At 46.3% G+C, this 23,499-nt stretch overlaps 1 protein-coding gene across 15 annotated transcripts in view; it reads left to right on the top strand.

Moving 5' to 3' along the window:
* ripor3 (RIPOR family member 3) overlaps positions 1 to 23,499 on the top strand; it is a 120,792-nt gene that overhangs the window by 81,092 nt on the left and 16,201 nt on the right. For all 15 annotated transcript variants that reach the window (XM_061291926.1, XM_061291913.1, XM_061291919.1 and 12 more), the window contains 10 exons: positions 9,349 to 9,504; positions 10,291 to 10,369; positions 10,879 to 10,902; positions 10,979 to 11,032; positions 17,392 to 17,541; positions 17,785 to 17,848; positions 17,929 to 17,972; positions 18,104 to 18,229; positions 18,727 to 18,872; positions 18,951 to 19,077. In XM_061291926.1, coding sequence (XP_061147910.1) covers positions 9,452 to 9,504; positions 10,291 to 10,369; positions 10,879 to 10,902; positions 10,979 to 11,032; positions 17,392 to 17,541; positions 17,785 to 17,848; positions 17,929 to 17,972; positions 18,104 to 18,229; positions 18,727 to 18,872; positions 18,951 to 19,077 — 867 coding nt within the window. In that variant the 5' untranslated portion in view covers positions 9,349 to 9,451. The remainder of the gene's footprint in view (positions 1 to 9,348; positions 9,505 to 10,290; positions 10,370 to 10,878; positions 10,903 to 10,978; positions 11,033 to 17,391; positions 17,542 to 17,784; positions 17,849 to 17,928; positions 17,973 to 18,103; positions 18,230 to 18,726; positions 18,873 to 18,950; positions 19,078 to 23,499) is intronic.

The raw sequence follows: 23,499 nt of genomic DNA on the forward strand, positions 1-23,499 counted from the left end.
AAGAACGAAAACAAGTTATGCAAGCAACGCGCAATCCGCTCCTTGGATGGTGGCTGATGCTGCAAGAAAATCAAGTCACACAGAAACACAAAGCAGAGCGTGCTCTTGTCGCAAGCAAGCTCAAGCGTCAAACATTTGGTCACTGTCCACCCAGTCCGTCACCCCGTCAGGTGAGCTCAAAGTTGTCACGCGTTAAATCGTCCAAATTCTTGATGTTCGATACTAGTTCTGTCTTGTCTGACCATGTCACTGAAATGGGCCTTCTCCATCGAACCGTTTTGTTGTCGATGGTGCCCCTGATTGATCATTGAACCATGGTTCCGATCAGAACTCATCACTTATCAGTTCCAGTCCCTCCAATCTGTACCACCCCTTCAGGTGAGAGGAATTTTATTCTCAATTGCAAACACATCACCCCAACTTCAGACCTCTCTGGCCAATCATACTGCGCACACACAGTCATAGACGATCACACGCGCACGCACCCATCAACACACTCACAGACACACTCATCCGTCTCTATCACTCAGCTCTCCCTCCAAACCAAGCAAAGTTAGTATGTTAGTGTGCAGGCAAACATTGACTACTAATAGTAACTCTTCACATTCTGACATACTCGCCAACATGACCTATTGTAAAATCTCCAATTCAATTTTCCATAAACTCGCCCATCAGATTCATCGCAAATTGTCATATATGTCTATCTGAGGGGTTAACTGTGGGACCCGCGTTTTGGGGGAGCCTCCATAACCTCAGATTGCTCCTACAAACTCGATCTCTATTAGTTATCCTAATTAAATTCAATAAAGATGGGTCAGACTATTCCCTCTGGCTTTTTACGTCATCATTTGGCTCTCCCCCTTTTTCCTGTTGTCTTGCTCAAATATGTTTCTCAGTCTGCTTCTCTTTATTGTCCCTCTTGGCGAGTCTCACTTCCCCCCTTTTTTTACTTTTTTCTTTTCCTTTTTCCTAAAACTTCTGCCTGTCACACCATCCAACACCTCTCCCTACTTCCTTAAGTGGTCGCCTATTACCACTCCTTTCATCCACTCACTCGCACGGTCTGCCCCCCTTCTGCAAAGCTGCAGCTCCACACAGGGAGCGCCAAGCCTTCTCCCTCGAATGAGCAGTTTTTAACGTACCGTTTTTTTCCGTGTATAATGCGCCCCCATGTATAATACGCACCCTAAAAATGTCATGTTGATGCTGGAAAAAAGCCTGTACCCATGTATAATACGCACCCAATTATTTTTTTTCTCGTTTTTTTTAAGTCCCAATGATCGTCACACACGCAGGGAGGCAATGGGTCCCATTTTTATAGTCTTTGGTATGGTCTTAACTAGGCTGGATGTATTTTTTTTTGTTGGCGTTGATTTCTCCAACTGCCCGTAAAGGCACCACCAGTGCGGACATGTGAAAAAAGCGTGCGGACATGTGAAAAAGGCGGCTGGGAAAGGAACTTCTATGGGAAAGAAGTTGAAGAGGAATAAAAACACCCTTGGAAACCAAAACTTGCCCCTCGTTGTGACTCGGAGCCCCAACAAATGTTTCAGATTTGTGTAGAGTACATTGTGACCAGAGGCGTAGCCAAGCCGGGGCGACACCCCGGTTAGGACTCCCTGCGCCCCGATTCTGTCAGGTTTATTTCAATAACTGAATAACTATTAAGAGAAGAGCAACAGCAAACAAACCACAAGTGAGACAGAATATTAAGTCTTTTCTCGCGAGGAGAACGATAGAGAGAGGAAACTCGGTTACAATCTCCATCAATTCTGAGTTCTCCCACCACGTGCTCCTCTATTTAATGTTTTGGTTGCCCTGGTTACAGAGGCGTTGCTACACTAAAGGGAGGGGAGATTGTGTCTGTAGCAACGCTGATTAGCTAAGGAATGTAGTGTGGTGTGAATTAGCACTTCATTGTCGGCCCGTGACCCGCGCAGGGTTTGTCCATCTGTTCTTCTCCAGTTGTTTGGCCGAGTCGTCCGCGAGTGAGATCAGATAACTTCAATTGCCGCTTTCCTGTGGAACAATGCAACTAGACCTTTGCTAGACTTTATCTACTTAGTAAATTAACACGCAATAACAATGAGTGACTTGTCCTAAACACTTGAACAAGACTTGAGTATATATGGGATAACTTGTACGCAACCACTTCAAACTGTGTTTAACACTTAACAAAGAAAAACAGTTCTGATCAACAACAATCTATGAACCAAACCTACAGTTAACTAAAAGGAATGAAGTTTCTTTCAACCAAATAAGAACATTTTGCCTATGCAAATAAGCTCTGCTCATTGGTAGTGAAGGCCTCTTACAGGAACAAAAACACACAGATAACATAAGGACAGGAAGGATACATATGGCTGACAGGGATCAAAAGATCCCTGTCACTAAAGAGAAAGAGCCTAGATAAAAGGAAAGCCATAAACTCGTAAATGACAAGGCTTTACTTAAATTATTCCAACAGTGACCCAGCTGTAATCTCTCTTCTGTGGTACATCATAAAAACAGCAAGGCCAAACAGCAAGCATCTCTTGCAGTTCTATTGGGGTAAAGCATTGATTAGAGAACGCATGATAATATATATATACATTTTTCTAACACCGGTTGAAAAAAATCGAGCTTTTTCGATTCTTCATTTTCATGCCGTTTTTTCCTTTCGGTCTTGCGCGAATGTGCTTTCGCTATTCTATGTGCGCGATGTTATCCATTCACCGTTTGCCTCCCGGACCCGGATGTTGTTTTAGCGATCAGCAAACGGCGTGGGTGATGTTCGATTTTTTTTCCTGTGGGCGCGCGCCCCTACTGGAAAAATTCCTGGCTACGCCTCTGATTGTGACAGCAAACGAGCAGGTGATCGAGCAAGCGTCTGATACGAGAGCATTGCGTTCGTACGGAGCGTGTTTGAAGTGAACAGCAGAGACGAAAGGAACAAGGCAAAGTGTTGTGAAATAAAATATTACCTGTAATACGCATTTTGTTACTTGCTGATTGAAACTGCTAATTAAACTGTGAATTGAAACTAATAGGTGGAGAACTGAACTCTCGCTCTTTATATAGCTGACGTGTCTTGCGCAACCGTTCTGCGCATCTGTAATGGCGGCCTCCGTATGACGTCCGGTCCGCGATGGAGATTAAAAAACAAACAATATTTGACAATAACACACCATCAAGGATTGCACCATCGCATCAAACGATGTGTCGTCAATTATGAATTTTACTGACTAAGTGTGTTGGGCAGGATGGCTGAATGCGATGCGCGATTGACAACTGTCTCGTCCCGTTTTGCTATGTTGCCATAGTTTCTGTTCGTGTCGCCCCTCCCTTCCTGTGTCACCTCAATCAATGTAACGTGTTTTGTATTTAAGTCCTGTCTGCCCCTCACTCACTGTCAGATCATTGCATGTGTTACTGTCATGATGTCTGTTTGGTTTCTGTTCCTGTGTTTGGTAATGTCACCCTGTCTTTTTGTTCCATGACTTTGTCGGTCAGTCCTGTTGTTGGTTTTGTTGTACCATGATTTTCTTAAATAGAAAATACATTATTATTATTTTTTTTAAATTTGTACCCATGTAGAATGCGCACCCCAGATTTTAGGACAATAAATTAGTTAAATTTTGCGCATTATACACGGAAAAAAACGGTCATTCACGTCATTGCTGTCCAGATCTTCTATACTCAATGTCGCTTGCTGTCAATCCCTGTTAAAATGCCAAAATACTCCCGTTCCTACTTGCTCTAATCCGATTTTTGACAATGTAGTTTGCCCTCATCAAACCTCCGAATATCTACGTCCTCCTGTTATCTTCACCTCCACCTCTTAGTAGTTCTTTTGATAGAATCTCCTATTGGTAACCCTACAGCGGACTGTTTCGCATATAATCCCTTACTCCGCTCTCTTGCTTCTACTTTGCCATGTCGGTGCAGTTGAAATTGAGCCCTATCTCAGTCATTATCTTGTTACCTGTGGCCTTGTGCGACTCCTATCCATGATTGTGTGAAAGTCAAAAATTCAACGTATCCAACTATTTTGACCACCCAACCTCCACCATGGTGCAACAAACTTCTATCGTATTGAGTAGGTACATTGAGCGTCCTAGCTTCCTCTTGACTGAATCCACTCTAGTCCAAATGTCCTATTCTAAAATTTATCTCTCGATTTCTTCTTCTCATGCCTGACGAGCCAAAATATCAGATCTCGCTCTAGTTTCTCACCGTTTTAGCCTATTTATTTTATCCAAATCTGTTCAATCACTGATCATGATGCTTCTCTTTGTAGCTCTACGCATTATTCAATTTTTTTATCAAATCTCCTCAGTTCTGTCAAACTCAGTGCACAATGACGCTCCTGTCCACTTCGACCCAAGCTCCACCGGGTTCAGCAACGCCACAGCAAGGAGTGCGATTCTGCCGTCGGACACTTCAAGTCCATATCTTTTGTCGTACCTCACCCTCTCAAGATGGTGTTCTTTTAACGTTGCTTCAGAACCAACCCATCTATCACTCTCGAATGAATCCATTGTTCAAATGAGTCAATTTTTTTTCAACATTGTGAGTTCCTCCACTTCTCACTGTCTTTTCTCGTCCCCGAGGATATCGTCTTTCCTCCGGAGTGTACTTGCCCCCTCCAAGCACAACAACACTCTTTCTTTGTCCTTGCCAAAGGTCAAAGGTGCCTCAAAGCCAGGCACCGTTTTGTAGTCGTCCACGGCTGCAGGCGGAGTCTCGGGATCGAGTTTCCAGGGATCCTGGCACTGAGAGTGACAGACTGGGACATCAAACTTGTACAACTATCTCCAAATGTAGCTGCTGCCATCCATTTACTAGTAACGTTTGTTTACCAAAAGTCAGATTCTCCTAGTAAGAGTGATCTCGTCTTTATATTGTAAGTCCTGCAACTCATCCTATTGTCGAGCTACGTTTTTTCTATAGTTCTAATTTAATGGGACAGTACATTGTGTCTTCAGTATCATTATTCAAAATCAACTCAGAGATCTGCGTCCCACAACTAGCCTTGATCTATGTCTTGATCTCTCAAACGTTATTACCTGTGTCAGGCTTGCACAAAAATCGGACTTTGGAATTTCCAATCTCCTCGATCAAAGTGGATCCCGCTTCTCAGCTCTCCTTTCTCATGCTCCTGTTAGCCTGCAATTGTCCAAATCAAAAATGTTATTTTCTTTTAACTGTCTTTCTGTTGAACCTCCAAATCTCTCGTGTTGCTGAGCTATCTACTCCAGGAAATGATTTAAAGAGCCTTAAAGAAAGGACCAACAGATTACTCCCAATATCTTCTCATTATTTACGAGTTAGCCCCCCTTTCTTCTCTCACTCCCTCTTTCTATCTGTCTCGGGCCGCATTTGTGGCGTCCTGCCGTAAATTAGTTCTGCCACGGCCCAACTGTTTTCCTAAGACCCACAGGTACACATACATTAGTATTTTAATGAGTATCGCAAGCACGCTGCTCTCTCGCCTATTTGCAAACTGTTAAACATTAGTGCCAGTGATGTTTCAATTTCAATCATGCACGTTCGCCGTTGGTCATGCACCCTTTGCTCCTCAACATTTGATCTCCCCTCGTCTTGTCTCAGTTCTCATCGACATTGACCTCTCCCGGAGGGACCCGGCCCCGCCTTTGCGGGCTCCTCGGCACAGCGCCCCCGGACAAGGGGGGGTCAGCGTATCAATGTTGACGCCACGGTCTGGCCAGGCCCGCGCGTCTCGCCGGCCCCCAACCCTGCCGGTATAGCGCCATTCCGCGCCTCGGAGAACCCACAGGGCCCCCTCCTTTCTTGAACATTCTCTGATGCATGCCGCCTCCCTTCTCACATGCGTGTGCACATAAATGCACACACACGGAGCGCACACACAACTGCACATGCACACACACATCCACGCGCACGCACGCCCGCTCAATACACAAAGCGCGCACGCAAAGCTCATACACTCACACGCATCCGCTCGCACGCGCAGCCCATACACCAAGCGCGCACACAGCTCAGACGAACGACGACAACTGACAGAAACTTTACAGACATTACGCATGAACATAGAACACAGACAAAGAGATTTGAATCCATCTCTCATGTAGCTTCTCACTAACCGCTTCCATGCGGTTTGGTCATTCTGTGGCTTCTTACCGTGCCCATGTGCACCACAAACATGCCCTTTGCACTTCTTGTTTTTGTTTCCCCTAAGAGCGCTTTGCATTTCCCCTTATACTGCAGATTTTTAACTTCAGTGTGCACACAAATTACTTTTCTTATGTTGTATACCAAAATTAAACCCCCTGAGGCCTCTCTTTCCACGTTTTCCAATTTCTATCGGCTGTGCACTCCTCCGCTTCGCCAATTGCGGTCTGCTGCAAGCCGTAAATTTTATCAGACTTTGACAGGAGTGTGTGCTATTACAGTGCGCCTCGACAATCGGAATCGAACCGTGTCGACTTGGGTACGACCGCAGCGCACCAGTTCGCCCCGGTAAGTTGCCCGAAGAGTATCTTTCTAAGAGGCTAACGCGCCAGCAGTCAGCCGGGGGAACCGCGCAACCCGCACAAACTCCTAATCTGATCAGTGCTCAAATAACGTGGTCTGCGCGCATCATTCCCTTCGGCGCCGTGGTCCCAGAACCAGCCGGTAATTCTTCCACATTCGTTCACTCAGCTACGGATGCCAAGGCTGCACACTCCTCCGCTCTGCCAATTGCGGTCTGCAGCAACCCTCCCTTTTTCGTGCGACCTTTATAGAGACAAATGCAACCACCGAACATCTCAACGACCACATTGGGTGTGATCTCAACGTCCCAGCCCGACCCCGGGAATTGTGCCTCCGGTGACTTGGTGGTGCACGTTTCTTGTCGCAAATAGTGTTCAATCGTACCTGTGTTTTCGCCTCAATCACACAGCTAAAATTTCCATCCTCCATCGGATCTGTCGCCAAAATAAAGTCCACGTTTTATGGGACTTTCTATTATTATTCTCTCGTGACAGCCGATCAGTGATGTCTAAGACATCCTGTCCTGTTTCACGTGCCCTCTCTCGGGGCATTTTCTTCTTCATTCATCATTCACACCAGACATGTCACTCACATTGTTAAGTCACATTCCCCATTAAGTCTTATGCTATTTTTTCCATTTTTTATTTGCCTATTTTTTTTTTTTCTATTTTTATTGTACATTATCATTTTTCTATTGGGGCTACTCCCCCCTTTCAAAATCCACATCTCATCGACATTCAGCTAGGGGAGCCACTGGCACACCAGGCCCATTAACTGTCCCGCTTAGGAGCCACTCCATCCCCCCCCACACCAGGCACGAGCACCTCGCAACACTGTGACTGAAAGCTTCTCACCTCAAACTCAGCCTGCCGGCCGGACGCTCAATGCTCGCACCCAGGCGGGCGAGGGCTCCCCAAAGGACAAGAAAACTGTTCGTGGCGCCAAAAATTGTGGTGAATTCTCTTTGATGGTCAGCTGGTCTTCCAAACAAAATGGTGAAAAAGTGGCTGGCTTGGGGAAGGAAAACTTCAGTCACACACGGCTGATTGGGGAAAGATTTTATTCAACCGATGTCAGAGAGAAGTTTCTCGCGCCCTAGCCAAGGTGTCGAGTCCCTTTGTCTACTCTCGCCCTGACCCGAACATGACCCGGTCACACTTAGGCTTACTAGTGAGATATCCATTGCATGATACCAGAATAAAAATACACAACAATACAATCCTCAAAGTAACGAAAATACCATAACGAACGGAGTCAGTCAGCATCCAGGCCGCGCGGTCGGGTTTTCTCGGGTCCTTTCGGCTCATCTCGCGAGGTTCGACCTTTGAATTTTGTTCGACAACCGAAGCAAAAAAAATCTCAAATTTTTCTTTCGAATTCCGATTTGTTCGAGAACCAGGACGTTCGAAAACTGAGGCTTGACTGTAATTACTATTAACACACCCCTTCCTCCACACGTGCTGTGTGGTTGATACGGACTGTGGGGACGGGTGTTAATTGATTTAAACCAATCGTCTTTCCCTTCTTACATGCTCCTGGCCTGTCTCTCTGATAGGCCAGCCGCCGCACCAGCAGACAAAAAAAAAGTGACGCAGAAAGACTCAGGCCAGCAGGCCAATTCTAGGCCGGCGCTTTGGGAATACTCCCGGTTCTCTCAATGGTCAGTCCGGGCGTGGTGGATGCCAATGCTTCATAAAAAAAATCGGGGGGAAAGGACAAAGAGAGGAATGAAGGGAATGTCAACCGTGGTCTTGATCTTGATTGAGATCTTCTTATCAGGTGGGGGGAAAAAAATGGGATTGCAGCCACGTGTACGAATGGGATCTAAGGTGCATTCACAATAGCAGCTATAGATGAGGAGAATGAATGGCCCGATTTGAGGATTGTGTGTTGTTGTTTGCTCTTAGAACAATTTGTGCTGTGTCATCTTAAAAAGAAAAGTTTTCCGTCATTAAAAAATGTGCAGTCTAATCTGACAAAAGGCATACAAGTAAGGTGGTTTTTTTTTTGCTTCCAGTTTCTGTTAATGGGGCTAATTAAGCATTTTAGGAGGTCACATGGTTCACAAAGTTTTGATAGCATAAAAGTCAGGCCAATGCTAATTAATGCTTGGTTGAAATAACATGTAACATAATTTTTGTCTTCTCCCCAGTATGCGTATTAGGCAAGTTCAGAAAAGAATGGAAGCTATTTTGTATGCAAAGGTTCTTTATTTGCAAGATCTTGGGTTGTTTTACGGCAGTCAGTACACAATGCACTTCAGCAGATGAAACAACAACCCCATAGTTCCCGTCAGAAAGATTTATAGTGGAGGGGAAAAGAAGGAAAAACGTATCCTCATAAGGCAGACATTTGTTCTGTTATTCCCTGAATGTCTTGTTATCTACTGAATGTTTTGTATCTATGTGTCATGACGTTAATGAGGTGTGCCTTATGTGTAATTGAAAAGTTACCAAGCTTTGTGTGCCGTGTCTGTGCTCTGATGGAGCAACTATGTTTGTATAAATTAATAAGAGTATTTACACTGCTGTTGCTCCCTCTTCAGTTGAAATAACAACATGTAACATAATATAATATAATTTTTCTCTTCTCCCCAATATGCGTATTGGGCAAGTTCAGAAAAGAATGGAAGCTATTTTGTGTGCAAAGGTTTTGCTTTCAATTTATCAAAACGCGTATTAAATTCAAAAGTCACTTCATAACTTTGTAGTTAATTTTGAGTCAGGTTTTTGTTTTACTTTTAATTAGGTTCTAAATCAATACTTGTACTTTGACCAAAGTATTTTTTACACAAGTATCCCTACTTCTACTTGAGTGCAGGGTATGAACATTGCCCATGGCTGCTCTTTTCAGGCCTTCCTCCACTTGGAACTCACTGGGCCTCAACTCCGTGTCTGAAAGAAAAACTCCGAGAGCTCCTTTGTCTCCTAGAAGAGGGTTCGGAGCCGTCTGGTCCATGCAGCCAGAGGATGTTGACCACGTCTTCCAGGCGCTTCGCAAAGGCCTCAGGTAGGGTTACTCCAGGTCACATGGCATTTTCTGCTCATGTGGCACAGATGGTAGGTCTGCCATCTAAGATCTATTGTCTGAGTTCAGAAATCTGATGGCTCACCTCTGAGGCCTGAAGTCTGTTATCTAATGTATGAGAAGTGAGTTCTGATTCCTGAAATCTTTTGCCTGGGATCTGAAGATTGGTATTAGGCAAGTAAAATTTCCCATCTGAGCTTTGAATTGCGAGTTCAGAGTTCTGAAAACAGATATGGGATCTCTAATGTGAATTCTGAGGATTGATATCTTAAGTTTTTAGGTCTGAAATTTGGATGTCAAAGCTCTGTTGTCTAAAGTGTGAAGTCTGAAGTACTGTACATGGACAAGAGGTCTGGCGTCTGTAATGTCTAACATCTGAGGTCTGCAATCCAAGTTGTGAAAATTGAGGCCTGAGTTCCAACATCTGACTTATGAGGACTGGTATCTGTGGTCTGAAGTCTAATATCTGATGTTTGAAGTCTAAGATCAAGGGTCTGAAAACGAATTTAGGGTCTCACATGCAAGTTGTGAGAATTGATATCTGGTCTGAAATCTCAGATCTGTAGTCTGAGATTTGAAGGCTGTTGTCCAAAGTCAGCGGTCTAAAAAACTGAGATGAGAGATCAACAGATTGATGGTCAAGGACTCAAATATACCGCCTGAAATTTAACCTCAGACATCTAGGTCTGAAAACTGAGCTTGGACGTCTAAAGTGCGAGTGTGTGTGCACGTGTGTGTGCACGTGTGTGTGCGCGTGCGTCTCCGCAGGGAGCATGTGCAGCGTCACCAGACTGAGATGGACTTTCTGTCTTCACGCCAGCAAGAAACAAAAAGAAACTCCAGGCTGGTGAGTTCACAACGACCTTTTGGACACTGTTATGATAGCGAGGGTATCCAGAAAAAGAGAAGTAAGTCATTTTCATCTCTCACCAGTGTGATTTCCACCTTCTGCTCCATATCCAGATCGTCTTCTCATTTTACTTCTGAATGTAGAGATGCTACTCAGTAGGAGGGCAGATTCTAATACGCTGGCCACTCAAAACACTTTGCCAAAAACTTGACTTTTTGCTTTGCCTTCTAATTGTTGTTTTCTTAAAATAATGCTGTGCAAAACTAATATCGAATGTCTTTGCATATTAGCACGTGAAGTCAAATAAAGCTAACGGATGTCAGAGGCCCTACTAGCGACCTTTGAATGTTGTGTACCTTGGAAGAATTGCCCCTAGCGTAGACCCTAATTCATCCTGATGGTCACATGTGGGTCAAACCATATCTGATGGCGCAAGCCGAGAAGTTTAGGTCAACGCTCGAGACCAACGAATATCCCTTAATGCATGGCCTCGTTTGTCTTTGCAGGCCTTTCAGTACGACCTTGACAAGGTGAGCAACTCTTCTCAAGCTTCGTGCCTCTCAGGGTCAACCAACAATCACTTGCCGTTCAACTTTGCTCCTGCAGGAGATTCGAGTTCAAGAGAGGCTGATCCGCAAGTTGGAATTCCAAATCAGCAAGGTGAATGCTCGAGTTGGGAAAGTGTCACATCACTATCTCGAGTCCTAAACTTTATTTCTGGCCAGTTGTCAATTACTGTGATAAAACAACAACAACAAAAATCAGTCAAAGAGGAGTCCAGCTGGACTCAAGTCACAAACACAGCATAAAACGTACAGTGCTCACAGGTGTCTCTTCTCTCTGCCGCCTGGCAACTTGGGCACAGCACGCCACTTTGGCCATGGTCACTGTTAGAGTGGTGGTCACTCCAACTTATTTTGCAAGAACCACATGGGAGACAATTAAGTCTTTTCGGGCACCTGCAGACGGAGAGCCCATTCGTCACTGTGCGTACAGCAATGATCGAATGACGTCTGACTCTCGCTTCCCACAAGAGCATCTTTATTACGAGAAAAAGGGTGGGGGTGACAGTGAACTGAATAGACAAGTTAAAGCCCTTGACCTCTAGATTAGCAGAGCAGGGGATGTTTTACGTAGGATGGGACAAGCTAGGTTATTTATTACCGGTTACATACATTCCAACACAATCATATGATCAAGATAGTTTTGGAAAGCCCTGACATCCCTTCTGTTTTATCATATGATTATGTCAACCCAATCCACAAACACAAGCAAGAAAATATAAAGAAGAATAGTAAAAATAAAAAAAACACTAACAAAAAAGATCAATAAAAAACAGAGATGACAGCGGACGGGCTGGGGAACGTGTAGGGTGAAACATGACAAAAACAACAACCAATGATAGCAATAACTTCCAGTGAAGATGAGGTTTTCCCTCAATACTCCAGTTCAAACTTGTGTGATCTAAAAACCTGCTGGCCGATGTTAAATCGCAGGAAAAGTCTCACACGGTCCCTCTGGCTTAGGCGACCAGAACGCTATCAATAAAAAATGAAAATAAAGCCACGATCCGTTCTGAATGAAGCAGGTCCCGTCCAATGGTGCAGCCATGTTGGCAGGAGAGCCCTTGCGCCTTGAAGTGGCTCTCCCATCCTGGCACACAGCGGTGATGTCCAAAGCTCCCATCCAGTTTTCTCCTGGAGAGCAGTTGTCGTGAAGGCATTCGTGGGTCTTGTTTTCTTGGATGAAACACGTCTAGTCCATTCCAAGTAGCCTTTTTGTTTAGGCCACTTGTGGCATCTGTCGTCCTCCAACAGTCGCATTGGGATTAATCCAAAAGAGTTTGATTCACAGATTCATTTCTGCGAGTCCAGGGCGGTAGGGGTAGCGTCATTGACTGACAGCACAGTGTTGATATCCAACTCCTCCCATGGATGCCATACATTTTGCTTCAGTGACATTCATTGCTCTGGCTTCCAAGTGAACTTGTGTGGAGCAAGGGGAGTTTTTGGAAACACAGATAACATCCCTCCTGTGTGTGCGCTCTCACAGCGACCTTCACATACCGGTACCAAGTGTTGGTTTCGTATGGGTTTCTGGGGTCCCATGACCAGTCCTCAAAGTTCTCACTGTGTGACCATCGTTTTCCACGGTCAACATTGACACTTGGTCTGTTCAGATGTGTCCATAGACTATAGCATGCTCCAACCACAACGCAGCAGAGGATCCACCTGGCATGTGGATCCCCGTTGCTACTAAGATGACAGGAACACCGAGACATACCCCCGCCTAGCGGAGTTGGGATCGTTGTTCGCAGACTCTGCCACCCCCCGAAATGAGGGGTCCAGAACTCCCTGTAGCTTGTAGTGGCTGAGGTGAATCCAGCCAGGTCGTTCAGCGATCTTCACTGCGGTGGGGGAAGTCAGCAAGACTTGGAATGGTCCCTCCCACCATGGCTGGCCTAGTTCTTTCTTTTGATGACCTTGATGTAGACCCAGTCTCCTGGATTGATGGGGTTGTCGACCTGTGAGGAGGAAAGATCAGGCGGCAGTAAATTTGCATTGGACATATCTTTCAGTTTGAGGGTCCTGATCAGATAATCTGCCAAGGACTGTTCTTCATCTGCCCTTTGCAACTCTTGTAGTCAATTGTAATGCCCTTTTGAATGAGGCAGATAGGAGTGTTTGCGAGAAGAGTTTGACCACTCCCTACTGATTCCTCCTATCCAAACACCGTTCATGACAGGGGCTTTCCCATTTATTGCCTCCTCTCTTAAAGGAGATTCCCTTATCCATGCCGTCTTCTTCCTAACACGTTCGCACCCACACAGGTTGTGCACATAAACGCACACACACCGAGCGCGCACACAAAGCTCAGATGAACGACAACAGCCTGACACAACTTTACAGAGATAACGCCCGAACACAGAACACAGACAAAGGGATTCTATACATCTCTCACGTAGCTTCTTTTGATAGAACCTTCTAGTGGTAACTGTATAGCGGATTTTTCACCATCAATCAATTATTCCTATTAAATGTAGCATTGCAATGTCTTAAATTCACAATTTTGCTTCTTCCAATTCCTGAAAGCATGTTCTGTCATTTTTTTTTCAAATTTCTCATGAGGGCTCGACACTTAACATGCACTAGTGTGGATCAATTTCTACTCGCAAACACATTTCTCTCTTTTCTTCTCATTTTTATCTTTCCAAATCGTTTCTGTTCTGCAGTGCAAATTGGATAGACCACGGTCTAGCAAATTTCTTTACACTAAAGGTTTAGCCAATCTTCATCATTTTAACACACGCACAGCTCTCGCGTGCGTAAGTTAGGTCCCAGCACCAATGATTCGTCACAGGCTGGCCATTTCCTGTGGTCGATCATGAGCTGGTCCCTCCCACGCACACGAGGACAGCACATTCTAACTTTTTGTTTATCTTCTAGAAGCAAGTTGCATTTATTTACCACTTGATTTGCAAATTTTAACTTTTGTGTACACACACAATTTGATCTCTGGTCATTTGTCATTGGGCAGACAAACAGCATTGTCATACTTCTTGTATGGACAGGAGCTCTAATAATCAAAAAAATATACCGTTTTTTTCCGTGTATAGTGCGCAAAATTTAACTAATTTATTGTCCTAAAATCTGGGGTGCGCATTATACATGGGTACAAAAAAATTTTTTTTTTTTTTTAATTTCTTTTTTTTTTTTTTTTTATTAAGTCCCAATGATCGTCACACACTCAGGGAGGCAATGGGTCCCATTTTTATAGTCTTTGGTATGGTCTTAACTAGGCTGGATGTAATTTTTTTTGTTGGCGTTGATTTCTCCGACTGCCCATGAACGCACCACCGCGCTCCGTGCGCGCACGGGACAGCAAACGAGCAAGCGTCTGATACGAGAGCATTGCGGTCGCATGGAGCGTGTTTGAAGTGAACAGCAGAGAAGATAATTTGGTGGGGTCGCGCAACCGCAGCGCGCCGGGCGCTCACCGTCGCATTGCTTAAAGAGCGCCTTTGTGTTTTAGGATGAACAGCAGAGACCAAAGGAACAAGGCAAAGTGTTGTGAAATAAAATATTACCTGTAATTTGCATTTTGTTATTTGCTGATTGAAACTGCTAATTAAACTGTGAATTGAAACTAATAGGAAGAAAACAACTCTCGCTCTTTATATAGGTGACGTGTCTTGCGCATCCGTTCTGTGCATTTTATTTCACAACACTTTGCCTTGTTCCTTTCTTCTCTGCTGTTCACTTCAAACACGCTCCATGCGACCGCAATGCTCTCGTATCAGACGCTTGCTCGATCACCTGCTCGTTTGCTGTCCCGTGCGCGCACGGAGCGCGGTGGTGCGTCATGGGCAGTCGGAGAAATCAACGCCAACAAAAAAAATTACATCCAGCCTAGTTAAGACCATACCAAAGACTATAAAAATGGGACCCATTGCCTCCCTGCGTGTGTGACGATCATTGGGACTTAAAAAAAAAAATAAAAAAATAAAAAAATTAAAAATTTTTTTGTACCCAAGTATAATGCGCACCCCAGATTTTAGGAAAATAAATTAGTTCAATTTTGCGCACTATACACGGAAAAAAACGGTATATGTTCCAATAATCTAACAATGACATGTTTTGCTGTCATAATGGCATCTATTCTTCTCCGTATTAGCATGAGGGGTCAAAGTGGAGGAGGCTTGTCATGCTGTAAATGTGACTTTTCCTCTGCTACTTCCTCTGCCCCTTGACTGGCACGACTTTTTTTTTTCTTTTCTAAAACACTCTCTTGACCAGTGTCCACGTTTCCCACAGTTCCAACAGTTGTCAGAATCTGAAGGGGGTTTTGAATTATATGGTGGCCTTCGGCCTTGTTGGTCTCTAACTCTTCCTCTGCCCCTTTGGGAACTTTGGAAGATGACCGTTGTATCATCATCTAGATCACTACCATCATCATCTAGATGAAATACATCAGAACTTTTGCCTTTTTATATCACTTTTTCAGCATGCCTGTCCCATTGCATAGTTGTTGTATACAAGTTTTGCGCATGAGCGGAAGGCCTCCCTTGCTCCTCTGCTTGCGCTGCATCCGGGACAGTGCGCCTGCGCACTATGGCCTCATTGTCTTCTAGCCTGACAAAGATAGTCGCAGCCTCATCACTTTTCAACTTTCTGTCTTTTGTTACATTTCAACTTTCCTTGTACTTCATACTTTTTCTTCCACTTTGGCATGTATTGCATACAATTAAGAAATCTACTCGCCATAAACTTCTCATCTCCTTCAAGAGCTAGAGATTTATCGTTCCTTTTTCCCATCTTAATTTTAGTTTTTCCAGGTTTTATTTTCAATCTTTTTTTTTTTTAATCTCTTTTTTTTTTCTTTGAGGATCCTCAATGCAGGTTTAAATTGACCTTCCAACAAATTACTAGCCTGTGTTATTGCCGTCGATCAATGCTAGAACTGCTTTTTAGTCAATTTATCCTACCAGTCACACTCTCTCAACCACACAAATTTCTTATCCCTGCCTACGCAAAGTCCTCTTTTAAAAATAAAAGAGCTGCTTCATCCGGATGGGGGACTCTACAACACCCCTTCCTTCCCTGGGAACTAAAGACAACAGTCTTGTTACCCAGCCCTGCCAACGCAAAGTTGTACCCTGTAGAACAGTGGTTGTCAAATGAGGGTACACAGAGGTACGTGAGATTTTACAAAAATATATAAAACTGTTTGAAAACCACTGCTCCAGAAGAGCCACTTCATCCGGAGGGGGACTCTACAACACCCCCTCCTTCCACAAGACTTCTTATCTTCTGTCTTGCCTATTTTTATTCCTGTGCACTTTTACTTTTACGCGTTTCACAACAACACAATCCCACAACTTTAGGGCTTTAACTTACTTGTCCCCTTGATTCGTTACACTGCCGGGTCCCGTCAATCCACCTCTGTCAGACGAAGGTAGACTTAAGATGCTGGCCCAGCGAAGAAGTTCTCTTCCCAGGACTTTCTTTTCCAGGTCCTCCTAATGGACGCTGGCTTGTCGACAATGCAGCACGTCTTCCTCCGTCAGCCAGATGGCGGGTATGAGGGATCCCGGGTTTCGGCACCAAAATCTTAGAGTGGTGGTCACTCCAACTTATTTCGCAAGAACCACATGGGAGACAATTAAGTCTTTTCGGGCACCTGCAGGCGGAGAGTCCATTCGTCACTGTGCGTACAGCAATGATCGAATGACGTCTGACTCTCGCTTCCCACAAGAGCATCTTTATTACGAGAAAAAGGGTGGGGGTGACAGTGGACTGAATAGACAAGTTAAAGCCCTTGACCTCTAGATTAGCAGAGCAGGGGATGTTTTACGACATTGTGTAGGATGGGACAAGCTAGGTTATTTATTACCGGTTACATACATTCCAACATAATCATATGATCAAGATAGTTTTGGAAAACCCTGACAGTCACATTTACGAAAAGAAGCTGAAGTGCGACGTTACGAAACTGCACCTCTATGGTAAAGAGCACAAGCTCATTGAATTGGGCCAAACAGTCCAAGTTAGAACAAATTGTAATTCCCTCCACAAGCAGTTGAGCTAAAGACAGCTTTATGCAACAGTGTTTGCCATCACTCAGCACGCACACCGGCTAACACGTTAGCCAGCTGCCAACCTGCAAAATGTCGATATCAATATAACTAAGTCACACACATTCAGTCTCAGCTACAACACTAGTGTAGAACGTGAGGCTGGCAAGCCCTTCAGCCAGAACATAGCAAGGAATAAAAAAAAAAAATACGTATGTGGTGACCACTTTGCAGATTTGATCTACGACTGGAGGCCAGTGCTCTGGAACGTAATAGTGATTGAGCCTGGCGCACACGAGGCACCATTTGTGCTCGTCATCCCGGGCGCTTGTTGTGTCGCGCGCGCAAGGCTTTAATGAGGCCGTACTGTGCTAAGGCAGATCTGTGCTTACCCACTAAGGCTACCTCTGACTGAGATGCTACCAATTAATTATCCTAAGCGCAGGTGGACGAGCTCTACGAGAACTACTGCGTCCAGTGGCGTCTCTGCCAGGGAGCTGTCAACATGAAGAGAGCCTTCTCCCTGGCGCCCTCCACCAGGGAGTCTAGGGAGAGCCTCCTGGAGCTGGGACGCAGCCACAGGCACAGCGAGCAGGTTCTTACCATTCCCAATTAGTTGTTTCCTCACACTCAGCCCTTTCCATTGTACAGACTTCAAGAGTTGCCTAGTTACACGATTGCATGCTTGCCATCGGGATGCCGAGCACAACGGTGACAGCCGTCGGTGGGTCAGAACACCTTGTGCTCGCGAGGAATTACAGCAGAAAAACACCTCTTGGCCTTTATTACGCAACAACAGTGACCTTATCGATAAAAGCAACTTGTGTTCTCTCTGCAGGACATGTCGGCCATGGAGGAAGAGCTGGAGGTCCTCCTGGGAGAACTTCACGTCAAGATGAAAGGTAGAAAGGGAAGAGGTGGATTGCCATTGACCAACGACGTTAGAATGGATGGATGGTTTTCATGCTTTTTCCACGCCCAGGTCTCATTGGTTTTGCCCGGCTATGTCCTGGAGACCAGTATGAGGTGAGCATATCCAGCCAACGGCGGACTCCACCTAGCTAGCTAGCTAGCTAGCTAGCTAGCTCCTGAGCTTCCTCTTTTCTGTCTTAAGTAAGGTGCCTACTTTCTTATCCTTTTGCGTCTTGGCGGTTCAGGTCGTGCTGCTGTTGGGCCGTCAGCGCTGGAGGATTCGCGGCCGGATCCAAAGCGACGACATCCAGTCCTGGGACGAGGAGGAGATGCTCTTCCTACCGCATGTCAAGCACAACTTTGAGATCAAGGTGCGGCGGAGGCTTTCTACAGCAATTCTTCTCAAATTGGGGCTCCAAATACTCTGCAATAAATCAAGTATGAGTCCATCAATAAAAGAAACAAAGAAACTTTGCTCAAGTTTTTAGCCAATCCCTCCGCCTAACTGTAGCTTTGAGCCAATCAAAAGCTCTTAAATAAATTCTTGCTAAACATTGTTTTGCCTTGCGTGCTAAGCATTAAGCCCGCGAATTTTTCGAAGGCTAAGCGATGTGATAGGTTTGGATTCACAGCGTGTTGCTCCCTTTCTTTTACACTCTGACAGTCAACTGCGACTGGGAGTTGAAGGAATCCAACAACTTGGAGCGAGTTTCAACAATTGCTCACAAACATTCTTCACTCTACATTTTCTTAATTAGGGGTATGCATTCTTGTAATGTTTAACTGGCGTTAGGGTTAGGAAACGCTTCTTGGAAACATTTGTGGCCCACAAACTTGAGGATGCTGAAGTCAGCACCCCCTCGCTCAGGTTTCGGAGGCCAAGGGTCTGGGCTGGCAGCTGGTGGGTGCGGTCACCTGTGCCAGCGCACACTTCTTTGTGGCTACTCCCCAACTCATGCTGGTGGACATCACCCAGCTGGGAACCATCAAGCTACAGCTGGAGGTTACCTGGAAGTAAGACACACAAAGGCACACTACCACCACCACCAAAACAACACTTACCGATCGCATTTTGTGATTCTGCATCTATAGTCCATTGGACAGCGGTGACAAGGTGGGACTTATGTCCAGCGGCCGACCATCGGGGTGGAGCAGGAAGACTTCGGTGCAAAGCTGGACCGCACCCAGCACGCCGTCCTTCTCGGAGAAGTACTTCCTGGTGAGTGTGTGGCAATGACCTGATAGCTACAGTAGGTGTTGAGGAGCCTGAGGACTGTATAGGGGGTGGACTCGGAAGGGTATGCTCTTCTCTTGCGTGTACAATGCCCGTACGATGCAAGGCAAACCTAAAGGAGCGCGCTGGAGCTGTTAATCAAACGGCGCGCGCGAAACAAACCACAGGCACTCAGGCGACGAGCAGTTGACAGCATGCTCCTTAAGACCCCTTCTTTAACAACCCTGATGAACCGCACCTGGGCCCTCTCCACTCTGCCGCTCTGCTCACGGTTGCTCCCTGTGGACAAAAGAAGTATGCCACCCCGCACCCTGACACCCCCCCTCCCTTCAACGGCCGCCCCCCGGTGGCCCAGAAGAGGAAGACGGGAGTGACGACCAGTAGTCCGAGATGAGGGTAGGGTCGCAGATGTAGGAACGGGGCACCCACGACCGATCCTCGGGCCCGTACCCCTCCCAGTCAACGAGGTACTGCCACCCACGGCCCCGCCGACGGGCGTCCACGATCCGTCGGACCGGGTAGACCGGGTCGTCATCAAGATCCCAGGCAGGAGGCGCGGGCTCAACCGGGGGAAGGAGCGCACTGGACTCGACCGGCTTAATCTGTGAGACGTAGAAGTGGGATGGACTCAGAGCCTCGGAGAAAGACGGAGACGGACCGCCGAGGGACTAATCACTGCCAGGATCTCATATGGCCCGATGAAGCGGGGGGCCAGTTTCTCTGACACGGACTTGAGGGGGACATCTCGAGAGGAAAGCCAGAATAAAGTGGGGCAGGCGTGCGTTGTCGGTCGGCATACTTGTGGTTCTGTTCGATGGACCGGTGAAGGGCCTTGGCGGCGTTGAACCAAACGTTCTTGCAGCGTCGTATATGGTGCCGAACAGACGTGACCGTGATCTCGTTCTCGTAGGCTGGAAACAGTGGCGGTTGATAACCTAACGAAATCTCAAACGGGGAGAGTCCTGTGGCAGAGGAGACATGAGAATTGTGGGCATACTCTACCCAGGGAAGAAATTTGTTCCACTCTGACGGGTTATCGGAGCAGAGACATCGGAGAAGAGACATCGGAGCGGAGACATCGGAGCGCGGTCTTGAGCTCCTGGTTCAAGCGTTCGGTCTGCCCGTTCGTCTGGGCATGGTAGCCCGATGTCAGGGAGACCTTCGCATCGAGGGCTGAACAGAACTGTTTCCACACCTGGTATATGAACTGGGGACCTCGATCGGACAGGATCTCCTGCGGGATAGCATGGAGATGGAATACGTGTTTGACGAGAAGCTGAGCTGTCTGGAACGCAGAGGGGAGTTTTCTGAGCGGGACAAGGTGACATGACTTGGAGAAGCGGTCGACGATGGTGAGGATGGTGGTCATTCCCTGTGAGACAGGCAGGCCTGTCACAAAATCGAATGCAATATGGGACCAGGGATGGTTGGGTATGGCAAGAGGCTGTAGAAGACCAGCAGGGGGTCTATGGGATGACTTGTTGCGAGCGCAGATGGGACAGGCGAGAACGTATTCCCTGACGTCCTTGTGGACGGATGGCCACCACGTGGCTGGTCCCGGGATGGGCTGAGAACTTGGCCAAATGAAACCAGTGAATTAAGCAAGGACGGATTGAGGAAGGGACGTAGGTCCTTCCCCGTGGCCCCGTGCCTCGATCGGGTTCCCGTAGCTGAGCCTGAGCAACCAGCCCATCGATATCCCAGGAAAGGGAGCCTATGGTGCAACTGGGGGGAAGGATGGGAGCTGGTTCCTCCACTGACTCGCCGGGAGCGAATTGGCGGGACAAGGTGTCTGGCTTCGTGTTCTGGGAGCCTGGGCGATAAGAAATGGACAAATTAAAATGGAAGAAAAACAAGGACCAGCAAGACTATCGAGGATTCAGGAGTTTGGCGGACTGTAGATACGACAGATTCTTGTGGTTGGTCCAGACCAGCACGGGTTGCTCAGTGCCCTCCAGCCAGTGACGCCACTCCTCAAGCGCCAACTTAATGGCCAAAAGTTCCCGGTCACCGACATCATACCGTTTTTTTCCGTGTATAGTGCGCCCCCATGTATAATACGCACCCTAAAAATGGCATGCTGATGCTGGAAAAAAGCCTGTACCCATGTATAATACGCACCCAATTTTTATGATTTTTTTATTTTTTTTTTTTTTTAAGTCCCAATGATCGTCACACACGCAGGGAGGCAATGGGTCCCATTTTTATAGTCTTTGGTATGGTCTTAACTAGGCTGGATGTAATTTTTTTTGTTGGCGTTGATTTCTCCGACTGCCCGTAAACGCACCACCGCGCTCCGTGCGGACGTGAAAAAGGCGGCTCTGTATGGGAGAGACGTTGAAGAGGAATAAAAACACCCTTGGAAACTAAAACTTGCCCCTCGTCGTGACTCGGAGCCGCAACAAATGTTTCGGATTTGTGTAGGGTACATTGTGACAGCAAACGAGCAGGTGATCGAGCAAGCGTCTGATACGAGAGCATTGCGGTCGCATGGAGCGTGTTTGAAGTGAACAGCAGAGAAGAAAGGAACAAGGCAAAGTGTTGTGAAATAAAATGCACTGAACGGATGCGCAAGACACGTCAGCTATATAAAGAGCGAGAGTTGTTTTCTTCCTATTAGTTTCAATTCACAGTTTAATTAGCAGTTTCAATCAGCAAATAACAAAATGCGTATTACAGGTAATATTTTATTTCACAACACTTTGCCTTGTTCCTTTGGTCTCTGCTGTTCATCCTAAAACACAAAGGCGCTCTTTAAGCAATGCGACAGTGAGCGCCCAGCGCGCTGCAGTTGCGCGACCGCACCAAATTAAGCTCCCTGCGCAGTGCGGACTGAGGTCCACTTAAATTTTAGAAAGTACATCAGGACTTTAAAAATATCTTCTAAATTTCAGCGACGGCTCTGTCACAATAATGCAACCAGCGCGGTGCAGTTGGGCGGTCGGCGGCGCGCTACGATTGAGCGTTCTCTCTCGCGCTCTCTCTCTCGCTCTCTCTCGCTCTCGCACACGCGCACACACGCAAACCGGATATCATACGGAGGCCGCCATTACAGATGCGCAGAACGGATGTGCAAGACACGTCAGCTATATAAAGAGCGAGAGTTCAGTTCTCTACCTAAATCCGTATTACAGGTAATATTTTATTTCACAACACTTTGCCTTGTTCCTTTCTTCTCTGCTGTTCACTTCAAACACGCTCCATAAGACCGCAATGCTCTCGTATCAGACGCTTGCTCGATCACCTGCTCGTTTGCTGTCTGTCACAATGTACCCTACACAAATCCGAAACATTTGTTGCGGCTCCGAGTCACGACGAGGGGCAAGTTTTAGTTTCCAAGGGTGTTTTTATTCCTCTTCAACGTCTCTCCCATACAGAGCCGCCTTTTTCACGTCCGCACGGAGCGCGGTGGTGCGTTTACGGGCAGTCGGAGAAATCAACGCCAACAAAAAAAATTACATCCAGCCTAGTTAAGACCATACCAAAGACTATAAAAATGGGACCCATTGCCTCCCTGCGTGTGTGACGATCATTGGGACTTAAAAAAAAAATAAAAATTAAAAAATTAAAAAAAAAAAAATTACATTTTTTTGTACCCATGTATAATGCGCACCCCAGATTTTAGGACAATAAATTAGTTAAATTTTGCGCACTATACACGGAAAAAAACGGTAATTACTCTCAGCAGGTGACAGACGTCGGGAGAAAAAGGCACAGGGGTGAAGCTTCCCATCAGAGTCCGAGCGCTGTGACAAGATAACCCCTACTCTTGTGTCGGAAGCGTTGACTTCCAGGGTAAATTGTTTGCAGGGATCCGGATGAATGAGGATTGGTACCTGTGAGAACTTTTCCTTTAAAGTGATGAACGCGGCATTAGCTTCTTGAGTCCAGGTGAATGTCGTCTTGGTAGAGGTCAAGGCTGCTAGGGGAGCGGCTGTCTGACAGTAGTTGCGGATGAATCGGCGGTAAAAGTTGGCAAATCCGAGGACGCGTTGGACCTGGTTGCGGTTCCCAGGAACCGGCCAGTCCAGGACGGCCTTGATCTTGTCGGGGTCAGGCCGAACTTGACCTCGCTCAAGAATCAATCCCAAGAATGTGACGGATTGTTTGTGGAACTCGCACTTCTCAGTCTTGACAAATAATAATAATAATAATAATTCATTCAATTTATATAGCGCTTTTCAATGGCCCAAAGACGCTTTACAAGGAATAAAAAGGGTGGGGACGTGTGTGGAGTGGGGGGGAGAGACAATAGGATATAGTTAATAACAGGACATCGGTCAGCAGTGCAAAGGAGATGCATTGAGGAGCAGGAGGGGCGGGAGCGGAGGTTGTTGAGGTTGACAATAGGAGAGGTGGGGGTGACGGGGGTTTGGTAGTCCAAAAAGAGGAGATGGGTGAGCCATC

This window comes from Syngnathus typhle, linkage group LG11 (genome assembly GCF_033458585.1).
Source record: "Syngnathus typhle isolate RoL2023-S1 ecotype Sweden linkage group LG11, RoL_Styp_1.0, whole genome shotgun sequence".
Lineage (NCBI taxonomy): Eukaryota > Metazoa > Chordata > Actinopteri > Syngnathiformes > Syngnathidae > Syngnathus > Syngnathus typhle.